General features: G+C 45.9%; 2 protein-coding genes across 7 annotated transcripts in view; one reads left to right on the forward strand and one right to left on the reverse strand.

Moving 5' to 3' along the window:
* The window catches only part of RNFT1 (ring finger protein, transmembrane 1), an 81,549-nt gene that overhangs the window by 41,837 nt on the left and 26,288 nt on the right, over positions 1-13,424 (reverse strand). The window contains exons 1-2 of one of the 3 annotated variants that reach the window (XM_056556694.1): positions 13,370-13,407; positions 11,996-12,068 (exon numbers count right to left, since the gene is read on the reverse strand). Coding sequence is in view for 1 of the 3 variants with exons in the window: in XM_056556691.1 (XP_056412666.1) it covers positions 10,358-10,383 (26 nt within the window). In the remaining 2 variants the exon portion in view is untranslated. Of the gene's footprint in view, positions 1-10,357; positions 10,590-11,995; positions 12,069-13,369; positions 13,408-13,424 lie in introns of those variants that run through there. The other 2 variants (XM_056556693.1, XM_056556691.1) reach the window with 2 other exon arrangements.
* LOC130355880 (uncharacterized) overlaps positions 10,362-13,424 on the forward strand; it is a 501,680-nt gene continuing 498,617 nt past the window's right edge. For 2 of the 4 annotated variants that reach the window (XM_056556685.1, XM_056556690.1), the window contains exon 1: positions 10,362-10,443. In XM_056556685.1, coding sequence (XP_056412660.1) covers positions 10,416-10,443 — 28 coding nt within the window. In that variant the 5' untranslated portion in view covers positions 10,362-10,415. Of the gene's footprint in view, positions 10,444-10,605; positions 10,727-13,424 lie in introns of those variants that run through there. The other 2 variants (XM_056556686.1, XM_056556687.1) reach the window with 2 other exon arrangements.

The following is a 13,424-nucleotide window of genomic DNA, read 5'->3' on the forward strand; positions in this document are numbered from 1 at the left end:
GTAAAAGGAAAAAAAAGCCCCCAAAATTAGTAGTGCAAAGTACGGAGATACCCCATATGTGGCACTAAACTGTTTCCTTGAAATACGACAGGGCTCTGAAGTGAGAGAGCGCCATGCACATTTGAGGACTAAATTAGGGATTGCACAGGGGAGGACATAGGGGTATTCTACGCCAGTGATTCCCAAACAGGGTGCCTACAGCTGTTGCTAAACTCCCAGCATGCCTGGACAGTCAGTGGCTGTCCGGAAATGCTGTACGTTGTTGTTTTGCAACAGCTGGAGGCTCTGTTTTGGAAACACTGCCGTACAATGTATAAGTATATGTAGTATTTTACCCTTTATTATGTGTTAGTGTAGTGTAGTGTTTTTAGGGTACGTTCACACTGGCGGAGGTTTACAGTGAATTTACCGCTAGGAGTTGCGCTGCGGTGAAAAATTTGCCGCAGCTCATACTTGAAGTAGTAAACTTACTGTATGTACCCTGTACGTTCACATGGGGGGGGGGGCAAACCTCCAGCTGTTTCAAAACTACAACTCCCAGCATGTACTGACAGACCGTGCATGCTGGGAGTTGTACTTTTGCAACAGCTGTTTAGGCATGCTGGGAGTTGCAGTTTTGCAACATCTGGAGAGCTATAGTTTAGAGACCACTGCACAGTGGTCTCCAAACTGTGCACCTCCAGATGTTGCAAAACTACAACTCCCAGCATGCCCAGACAGCAAACTGCTGTGTGGGCATGCTATCAGTTGTAGTTTTGCAAGATCTGGAGGTGCACAGTATAGAGATCACTGTGCAGTGGTCTCAAACTGTAGACCTCCAGCTGTTGCAAAACTGCAACTCCCAGCATGCCAAAACAGCTCTTTGGGCATGCTGGGAGTTGTAGTTTTGCAACATCTGGAGGGTTACAGTTTAGAGACCACTATAGTGGTCTCAGACTGTAGCCCTCCAGATGTTGCTAAGTAACTCACCGGCTTCCGTCGGATCCAGGGAGCTGCGTCGCCGTCCTCTTCTTCCGCCGATCGTCGCCCGCTGCCGCCGCTGATCGTCGCCCTCTGCCGTCGCCGATGGATAAGTGGATCTTCGGCGCTGGTCCCTGTCGGTTTCCCCGTCCTGCCCCGCCTATTGTGGGTGGGCAGAATGGGGAAACCGAAAGTAAAGCCCCCCGCCCTGCTATTGGTGGTCGCGTCTAGACCACCAATAGCAGAGATAGGAGGGGTGGCACCCCAGCCACCTCACTCCTATTGCTTCAAGGGGATCGTGGGTGTCTAGGACATCCGCGATTCCCTTTATTTTCCGGGTCACCGGGTCACTATAGACCTGTATGACCCGGAATAGCCGCAAATCGCAAGATATCAGCAGTCACCCCGGTCCGGTCCCCACCCGGCGCGCGGAGGGGACCGAAATTCCCACGGGCGTACAGGTACGCCCTTGGTCCTTAAGTACCAGGGAGCAAAGGCATACCTGTATGCCCTTGGTCCTTAAGGGGTTAAAGTGTACCTGTCGTCAACAAAAACTTTTTCTATAATGTAGAGAATACCATTATATGAATATTTGTAATATGCATTGTTTAAAAAATGTGTATATTTTTGTCCCTGCAGCTATTGCATGTGAGTATCTATGAGGAGTCCAAATACAGGAAGGGAGGGCAAGCAGGGCTCTGCGCAGTGAAGACACGCAGGGCTCTGCGCAGTGAAGACACGCAGGGCTCTGCGCAGTGAAGACACGCAGGGCTCTGCGCAGTGAAGACACGCAGGGCTCTGCGCAGTGAAGACACGCAGGGCTCTGCGCAGTGAAGACACGCAGGGCTCTGCGCAGTGAAGACACGCAGGGCTCTGCGCAGTGAAGACACGCAGGGCTCTGCGCAGTGAAGACACGCAAGACAGTGTGCACTGAGGCTCTATAACATGCTTCTGGCTCATACATCAGGATGATTGACAAGCCAGGAGTCTGCATAGATCCCTGCTTGTCCTACCCTCACTTCCTGCTTTTAGATTCATCGTAGAGACTCACAGACAATAGCTGCAGAGCTCCGCAACAGCTGATCGGTCGGCCGGGCTGTCTACTTCCCACTTCACTTAGCCCGTGTCTACTTCCCACTTCACTTAGCCCGAAACGTCACACATCACTTCAGCCTATCACCGGCCTAGGCGGGACATCGCTGCGGCCAGTTATAGGCTGAAGCCCCGTGTGGGGTCCCGGGCTAAGGAAAGTAGGAAGTAAACAGCCCGGCCGACTGATCAGCTGTTGCGGAGCTCTGGGGGAACGTAGGAAGGTAAGGGAAAGTTTGTTTTCTCTTTTTTTGCAGATGGGCAGGATGGAATAGGAATAGTCCGTACTGGACATCTCCTTTAACCAATGTATACTACAAATATACATATAATGGTATTGTCTACATTATATAAAAAGTTTTTGTTGACGACAAGTACATTTTAAGGTGTTAAAAAACTCCCCCCATAATCGGGGAAATATTTTGTGCTGCCCTAGTCACTCAGGCTGAATACACCCTATAAGGGTACGTTCACACGCACAGATTTACAGCATATTTTACGCTGCAAATCCGCTGGTGAAGGCCCGCTCTATGCTGGCTTTACATGTGCCTGCTCGTAGTGGCAATACGCTGCTACGAGCAGACACACTGAGATGTGAGAGTCGCAGTATACTCGCACATTGCGGGAGCTCTCTGCCTAGCTCAGAGCAGGGAGAGCGGCCGCGATGTGCGAGTAAGCCACGCACATCGCTGCACTGTGTCTGTTCGTAGCATTGTATTGCCCCTACCAGCAGGCACATATAAAGCCAGCATACAGCGGGGCCTTCACCAGCGGATCCGCAGCTAAATATGCTGCGAAAATCCGCCCACGAGAATGTACCCTAAGGGTGATTCTACACGCATCACAATTTTTCCACACAGTTTTGTCACATATAGGCTGAAAAAAAAAAAAAAAAGGTGGTGAAATCAATCACATATCCATAACACAATAAGCTGCTACAACTACACATAGTAGGTACATTCCATAGAGATTCTGCACATGTGCCCAAAGGGGAAAACTGATTTTTTTTTTCCTCTTCTATTTTGTTTATTCCAGCACTCACTGAAGTGCTGTCCCACCCAGCACTGTTGCCCTAGGCTCAGGCCCACTGGTGTCTAATGGCAAATACAGCCCAACCCATAATGAAGATATAAATCACGCACCTTTTCCGATTAAAAAAAAATAAAAATAGATTAACATAATGGGGGAGGTTTATCAAAACCTGTGCAGAGGAAAAGTTGAAGAGTTGTCCATAGCAACCAGATTGCTTCTTTGTTTTTCAGAGGCCTTTTAAAAAAAAAAAAATTAAAGAAGCTATATCATTGGTTGCTATGGGCAACTTTTCCGCTAAATAAGTTTTACCAAATCTCCCCCAATGGGTTTCATAAAAATGCAGAAACATCCACACTATTAAAATATGTAACTGTCCCTCTGCGGCAAGTAGTCACGTCACACCATACCCAAGAAAAAAATAAATGACTTAAAAGCGATTAAAACTACAAAGTCACAGCTAGAGATGAGCGAACTTACAGTAAATTCGACTCGTCACGAACTTCTCGACTCGGCAGTTGATGACTTATCCTGCATATATGAGTTCAGCTTTCAGGTGGTCCCATGGGCTGGAAAAGGTGGATACAGTCCTAGGAGACTTTTTCCTAGGACTGTATCCACCTTTTCCAGCCCACCGGAGCACCGGAAAGCTGAACTAATTTATGCAGGATAAGTCATTAACTGCCGAGCCGAGAAGTTTGTGACGAATCGAATTTACTGCAAGTTTGCTCATCTCTAGTCACAGCACCAAAACATTTGCCCCAAATAGCTCCTTAGGGTACATTTACATGTGTATATATTGCTGCAGGTTTTCCATAGCGGATTTTGGTACTCAGTAAAGTCAATGGGTAAGAAAACCAGCTGCGGAAAACTCTCCGCAAAATATGCACATGTAAAAGGTACCCTAAGACTGAAAAATATAAAACTTATAAACTTACTATAGGGGGCAGAATAGGGATCCAAGGAATAAAAAAAAAAGTAGTAAACAAAAACAATATCAATTGGGCAGCAAAGTAATATTTCTGACCTTTAAAATAAGAATAAGATTTCAGTTTTACTGCCCAGCGAAATGTGGTAAAACTGTCACTCCCAGCAAAATGTAGAAAATTCTGTCTCACCTCATGAATAGATTTTTTTTTTTGCAGTTTACAGTATTTTAAGGTAAAAAGAATGACTACATTACAGTATAACTAGTCCTGTAACAGAGCCCTCCAAAGAGCCTTCCTTAGGTGAAGAAATAACAGCGCTCTGACTCTTTGAATGTGAAAACGACAAATAAACAAAAAAAAAACATAAAACTAAAATAGGCGCAGAAGAATAGTTAAAGGGGTTATCCAGGAAAAAACTTTTTTATATATATATCAACTGGCTCCAGAAAGTTAAACAGATTTGTAAATTACTTCTATAAAAAAAAAAAAATCTTAATCCTTTCAGTACTTATGAGCTTCTGAAGTTAAGGCTGTTCTTTTCTGTCTAAGTGCTCTCTGATGACACGTGTCTCGGGAACCGCCCAGTTTAGAAGAGGTTTGCTATGGGGATTTGCTTCTAAACTGGGTGGTTCCCGAGACACGTGTCATCAGAGAGCACTTAGACAGAAAAGAACAACCTTAACTTCAGAAGCTCATAAGTACTGAAAGGATTAAGATTTTTTAATAGAAGTAATTTACAAATCTGTTTAACTTTCTGGAGCCAGTTGATTGATATATATATATATATATATATCAAAGTTTTTTCCTGGATAACCCCTTTAAACCCTATTTAGAGGTAACCCTTTCACCTCAGGTGCACATCACTCTAGAGCAGTGGTCTTCAACCTGCGGACCTCCAGATGTTGCAAAACTACAACTCCCAGCATGCCCGGACAGCCAACGAGTTGTAGTTTTGCAACATCTGGAGGTCCGCAGGTTGAAGACCACTGCTCTAGAGAATGTCATGACTGTACACTAGTGTTTCCTAACCAGGGTGCCTTTTGCTGTCGGGCATGCTGGGAGTTGTGGTTCTGCAACAGCCGGAGGCACCCTGGTGGGATAACGACACACACACACACACACACACACCATATCACACTGACATCCTCAGCTGTGCTGTCCCTATACACCAGTGCTTCTCAAATAGTGGGGGGGGGCGCGAGGCTCCGTAAAGGGGGGCCCGACTCACTCACAAGCGGTGTCCCACACGGCGTCGGTTGCCTAGCAACTCTACGGCTGGATCTTACTTACGGCCCTGGGTCGTCAGTGTGGCTGCCTGGGAGAGGCGCTTTGAACTCCGGCGTGGCGCACTGCTACGTTCAGGCGTGAGGTCACGTCACCGGGGTGACGTGACCTCATGTCTAAGCGCAGCAGCCCACCATGTCGGAATTCACTGTGCCACCGAGCAGTGCGTGTACAGAGCCCCGCTTGTCGTCAGTGTACAGAGCCCCGCTTGTCGTCAGTGTACAGAGCCCCGCTTGTCGTCAGTGTACAGAGCCTCATATACGTTAATAAGGATACAGTGTTATGCAGAGGTGTACTTATAACAATTTTATAGACAAATGATACTATTTACAGTGCATGGGGGGGCATGACAGAAAATAATTGGGAAGCACTGCTATATACATATATACACACACACACACACACACACATCCTCAGCTGTGCTGTCCCTATACACACACCCTCAGCTGTGCTGTCCCTATACACACACACACACACACACACATCCTCAGCTGTGCTGTCCCTATATACACACACACATCCTCAGCTGTGCTGTCCCTACACACACATCCTCAGCTGTGCTGTCCCTATACACACACACACATCCTCAGCTGTGCTGTCCCTATATATACACACACACACACACACACATCCTCAGCTGTGCTGTCCCTATATACACACACACACACACACACACACATCCTCAGCTGTGCTGTCCCTATACACACACACACACACACACACCCTCAGCTGTACTGTCCCTACACACACACATCCTCAGCTGTGCTGTCCCTATATACACACACACACACATCCTCAGCTGTGCTGTCCCTATACACACACACACACACACACACATCCTCAGCTGTGCTGTCCCTATATACACACACACACACATCCTCAGCTGTGCTGTCCCTATACACACACACACACACACACATCCTCAGCTGTGCTGTCCCTATACACACACACACACACATCCTCAGCTGTGCTGTCCCTATACACACACACACACACACACACACATCCTCAGCTGTGCTGTCCCTATACACACACACACATCCTCAGCTGTGCTGTCCCTATACACACACACACACACACATCCTCAGCTGTGCTGTCCCTATACACACACACACACATCCTCAGCTGTGCTGTCCCTATACACACACACACACACACACATCCTCAGCTGTGCTGTCCCTATACACACACACACACACATCCTCAGCTGTGCTGTCCCTATACACACACACATCCTCAGCTGTGCTGTCCCTATATACACACACACACACACACACACATCCTCAGCTGTGCTGTCCCTATATACACACATCCTCAGCTGTGCTGTCCCTATATACACACACACACACATACACATCCTCAGCTGTGCTGTCCCTATATACACACATCCTCAGCTGTGCTGTCCCTATATATACACACACACACACACACACATACACATCCTCAGCTGTGCTGTCCCTATATACACACACACACACCCTCAGCTGTGCTGTCCCTATATACACACACACATCCTCAGCTGTGCTGTCCCTATATACACACACACACCCTCAGCTGTGCTGTCCCTATATACACACACACACCCTCAGCTGTGCTGTCCCTATACACACACACATCCTCAGCTGTGCTGTCCCTATACACACACACACACACACATCCTCAGCTGTGCTGTCCCTATACACACACACACACATCCTCAGCTGTGCTGTCCCTATACACACACACACACACACATCCTCAGCTGTGCTGTCCCTATACACACACACACACATCCTCAGCTGTGCTGTCCCTATACACACACACACACACATCCTCAGCTGTGCTGTCCCTATACACACACACATCCTCAGCTGTGCTGTCCCTATATACACACACACACACACATCCTCAGCTGTGCTGTCCCTATATACACACATCCTCAGCTGTGCTGTCCCTATATACACACACACACACATCCTCAGCTGTGCTGTCCCTATATACACACATCCTCAGCTGTGCTGTCCCTATATATACACACACACACACACACATACACATCCTCAGCTGTGCTGTCCCTATATACACACACACACACCCTCAGCTGTGCTGTCCCTATATACACACACACATCCTCAGCTGTGCTGTCCCTATATACACACACACACCCTCAGCTGTGCTGTCCCTATATACACACACACACCCTCAGCTGTGCTGTCCCTATATACACACACACATCCTCAGCTGTGCTGTCCCTATATACACACACACATCCTCAGCTGTGCTGTCCCTATATACACACACACACATCCTCAGCTATGCTGTCCCTATATACACACACACACATCCTCAGCTGTGCAGTCCCTATATACACACACACACACACATCCTCAGCTGTGCTGTCCCTATATACACACACACACATCCTCAGCTGTGCTGTCCCTATATACACACACACACACACACACACACACATCCTCAGCTGTGCTGTCCCTATATACACACACACACACATCCTCAGCTGTGCTGTCCCTATATACACACACACACACATCCTCAGCTGTGCTGTCCCTATATACACACACACACATCCTCAGCTGTGCTGTCCCTATATACACACACACACACACATCCTCAGCTGTGCTGTCCCTATATACACACACACACACACCCTCAGCTGTGCTGTCCCTATATACACACACACACACACACATCCTCAGCTGTGCTGTCCCTATATACACACACACACACACATCCTCAGCTGTGCTGTCCCTATATACACACACACACACACACCCTCAGCTGTGCTGTCCCTATATACACACACACACACACACACATCCTCAGCTGTGCTGTCCCTATATACACACACACACACACATCCTCAGCTGTGCTGTCCCTATATACACACACACACACACACCCTCAGCTGTGCTGTCCCTATATACACACACACACACCCATCCTCAGCTGTGCTGTCCCTATACACACACACACACACACATCCTCAGCTGTGCTGTCCCTATACACACACACACACACACATCCTCAGCTGTGCTGTCCCTATATACACACACACACACACACACCCTCAGCTGTGCTGTCCCTATATACACACACACACACACCCTCAGCTGTGCTGTCCCTATATACACACACACATCCTCAGCTGTGCTGTCCCTATATACACACACACACATCCTCAGCTGTGCTGTCCCTATATACACACACACACACATCCTCAGCTGTGCTGTCCCTATACACACACACACACATCCTCAGCTGTGCCGTCCCTATATACACACACACACACACACACACACACACACACATCCTCAGCTGTGCTGTTCCTATATACACACACACATCCTCAGCTGTGCTGTCCCTATATATACACACACACACCCCCTCAGCTGTGCTGTCCCTATATATATATACACACACACACACACATACATCCTCTGCTGTGCTGTCCCTATACACACACACACACACATCCTCAGCTGTGCTGTCCCTATACACACACACACACATCCTCAGCTGTGCTGTCCCTATACACACACACATCCTCAGCTGTGCTGTCCCTATATACACACACACATCCTCAGCTGTGCTGTCCCTATATACACACACACACACATCCTCAGCTGTGCTGTCCCTATACACACACACATCCTCAGCTGTGCTGTCCCTATATACACACACACACACACACACACATACACATCCTCAGCTGTGCTGTCCCTATATACACACACACACACACACATCCTCAGCTGTGCTGTCCCTATACACACACACACACATCCTCAGCTGTGCTGTCCCTATACACACACACACACACACATACACATCCTCAGCTGTGCTGTCCCTATATACACACACACACATACACATCCTCAGCTGTGCTGTCCCTATATACACACACACATACACATCCTCAGCTGTGCTGTCCCTATATACACACACACACACATCCTCAGCTGTGCTGTCCCTATACACACACACACACACACATCCTCAGCTGTGCTGTCCCTATACACACACACACACACACATCCTCAGCTGTGCTGTCCCTATACACACACACACACACATCCTCAGCTGTGCTGTCCCTATATACACACACACACACACATACACATCCTCAGCTGTGCTGTCCCTACACACACACACATCCTCAGCTGTGCTGTCCCTATATACACACACACACACACACACATACACATCCTCAGCTGTGCTGTCCCTATATACACACACACACACACACACATCCTCAGCTGTGCTGTCCCTATACACACACACACACATCCTCAGCTGTGCTGTCCCTATATACACACACACATACACATCCTCAGCTGTGCTGTCCCTATATACACACACACATACACATCCTCAGCTGTGCTGTCCCTATATATATACACACACACACACACACACACACACACATACATCCTCAGCTGTGCTGTCCCTATATATATATACACACACACACACACACACACACCCTCAGCTGTGCTGTCCCTACACACACACACACACACACACACATCCTCAGCTGTGCTGTCCCTATATACACACACACATCCTCAGCTGTGCTGTCCCTATATACACACACACACACACACACACACATCCTCAGCTGTGCTGTCCCTATATACACACACACACACACATCCTCAGCTGTGCTGTCCCTATATACACACACACACACACACACACACACCCTCTGCTGTGCTGTCCCTATACACACACACACACATCCTCAGCTGTGCTGTCCCTATATACACACACACACACACATCCTCAGCTGTGCTGTCCCTATATACACACACACACACACACATCCTCAGCTGTGCTGTCCCTATATACACACACACACACACACACACACACACACACACACACACACACATCCTCTGCTGTGCTGTCCCTACACACACACATACATACATACATACATACATACATACACATCCTCAGCTGTGCTGTCCCTATACACCTTTTCTTCATGGCACCGCGGAAGCGTCAGTGTCAGCGTATTCACGTCACGTGTCCTACTTATATTTACTAGAGGTGTCCGTCCTCACCGCTCAGAACTTGGTCGTAGCTTCATGCTGATGTCTAGAAACGAAACCGTCGCCGCCCATGTCTCCCTCAGAAGCGGTGCTCACAGGTAAGTACTGCTACCCCCGGGTCACACGTAAGCCGGGCTGTCCCACATACAGGTTCCGGGTGCTACCGGAGTGACGACCAGTAATTCCAATACGGCGTCGACGTCATGAGGTAGGCGGAGCAAGGTTCTGCATTCCAAGTCTAGAATACGGCATAGCGCTGCCTACGTCATATGGGGGGAGGGGTGGACGCTTACGTCGTTGCTAAGGTCATGGTGAAAGCGTCCATAGGCGTTAGCAACGGGATTCTGGTCTGAGACTCAGGTGAATGATAAAAGATACGGGGTATAATCTATGTTTAATATGTATATTTAGGAAGCTGTACAAAATAGTAAATTGTTCACGTTTAACACTGTGAACTATTGTGCTAGTTAGCAATAAGTTTATCCATCGTGTTAGTTCTGTATCAGGAAGTACTGCCATGTGCTTTTACTGATCCAGAAGAAATATTTGGAGGGATTGTCAAAAATGATTGTCAGTGATATTCACTGCGGGGTCATGCATTGGTCACTGCCACCAACCTGACTTCTTTATCTGTTGATATATCCTAGTAACTTTGGCTGAGTCGTGATGGGACAGAGGTTATATTATTAGATCTCATCCCATTGTTTGATTCACAGCTTAGCTGCTCAGTACTGCTCTATGATGTCCTCAATGCTGCTGCTGAGGATGTGCATTAGAATCATCTGGCGTCTGACATCTAGTGACCAATGATACAATACCATGTGGTAATGCGTTATAGTCCTTTATTAATAACGGATGTTATTTTGTGATGGGAGAATGACCCGTTACCATCTTCCGTCACAAAATAACGTCCGTTATTAATAATGGACTATAACGGATTAAAACGGATAATGTAAAAATCCCATAGATTATAATGGGATTTTCTAACGGCCGTTTAATGGCCGATTTGCAGGGTTTTCATGACGGAACATTCACTTTGTTTGCTCTTTTCCTTTTTCCTTTTCTCTTTTTTGTTTCTTTTCTTACTTTCAATCCCCTAGTTATCACACTCAATATTTTATAATTATTAATATAGCCCTTTTTATCTTTCTGAGAGCTATATGCCCATTTCCCTACAGGTGATCCATAAGGAGTTTCTACCATAATGTATATTTCCTGACTTATTGCTGAAAATTAGCCTACGAAATTATCCAAATAATAGATCGTGATAATTGAGGTATCTGATTAGAATCTTGGCTGTCAGGGCATGCTGGGTGTTGTAGTTTTGCAACAGCTGGAGGCACCCTGGTTCGTTGGGAAACAGAAACACTGGGTTAGCGCAAGTGTAAAACACATATCTAACATATTTTACATGTTCAAAAAAAAATACACATTACATAAAAATGTATGTATTAACAATAAGTATATATTAAAATCACATATTTTACTATAAATATCAACATAAAACAGTTAATAAAAATAACATAACATAACACGCTATACATAAATCACCCATCAATCAAACACATCAATCATCCAAGCAGCATTCAATCATTCATTCAATATTACATTATGTATTAATAAATCACATAAAATGAAACATTATCTTACCTGTCTTCCAATGTTCCAATCTCTGCGGCTCCCTTCTTTTCCTGCACCCTCTTCCAATAGTGGTCCCCTGCTTCTAAATAAAAAAGAATTTTGTTATCAAAAAAATAAAATTAGTTTCTCACAATTCCCTATAGCATCTTTCTTTTATCGTGGTACCCCGCCAAAAGGGGCAAAAAAGAAAAAGAACAAAAAAAAAAAGTAACGATACCAAGTTAAACGAAAAATTAATACGATACTCCGAATACCGAATGTGTCCAAAAAATCAAAGCCGAAAAAATTACCGAACAGACGAAAATATAACGAAACAAAACACAATTTTCCCTCGTGCACATGTTTACTCCAAACTCATCGGATCATTGAACATGTTTGTGATATGCTGGAATGGGCTGTGAGATCTGCTGTCACTGCTCTGAAAAATGTTCAGCAAGGGGTTATCACCCCAAAAGGTGGACCGACCTGCTATTGAGTAGGTAGTCCCAATGCAGTGATTGTTCAGTTAAGAGATGAAGGAAAGCAGGGGGCGGACGAGACGTCACAAGGGGTGGCCCTGAACACGGAAGCCCGCACACAGCCATTCGGAACAATAAACTTCCGGACGCTGGCGAGTACCCCTTTAAAGGGTATTCCGGTGGAAATTATTTTTTTAATTCAACTGGTGCCAGCTGCTGTATGCTTCACAGGAAGTTCTTTTCTGTCTGACCACAGTGCTCTCTGCTGACACCTCTGTCCATGTCAGGAACTGTCCAGAGCAGGAGAGGTTTGCTATGGGTAATTGTTTCTACTCTGGACAGTTCCTGACATGGACAGAGGTGTCAGCAGAGAGCACTGTTTGTGGTCAGACAGAAAAAGAAATTCAAAAAGAAAATAACTTCCTCTGGAGCATAAATTATTTGATAAGTACTGGAAGGATTAAGATTTTTTAATAGAAGTAATTTACAAATCTGTTTAACTTTCTGGCACCAGTTTATAAAAAAATAAAAAATAAAATGTTTCCCACTAGAATACCCCTTTAATACATAGACTTTATGGGAAGATTTATCAAACTATCTGCAGTGGAGCAGTTGCCGATAGCAACCATCAGCTTTCAGTTTTTATTTTTAAAAAGGCTTCTGAAAAATGAAAGCTGGAATCTGATTGGTTGCTTTGGGCAACTGATCCTCTGCACAGATTTGTGAAGCTCCCATTATATCTCCAGGGCCTGGAGAAATATAATACTAAAGGGACTGGTACTAGATTTCTGGCGATGGTTCATTTATCTGATTGCCATATTTGGAGTTGGGAAAAGATTTTTCCTCTAAAATGGAGCAGTTGGCAAATGTTTCATAAGGGTTTTTGCCTTCCTGCAGATGACAATAGTTAAAATTGTATACTTACCGTAATTTTTCTTTCTTCGAGACAGAAGGCAGCACAGAAGGAATAGGCCTGGCCT

This window comes from Hyla sarda, chromosome 2 (genome assembly GCF_029499605.1).
Source record: "Hyla sarda isolate aHylSar1 chromosome 2, aHylSar1.hap1, whole genome shotgun sequence".
Lineage (NCBI taxonomy): Eukaryota > Metazoa > Chordata > Amphibia > Anura > Hylidae > Hyla > Hyla sarda.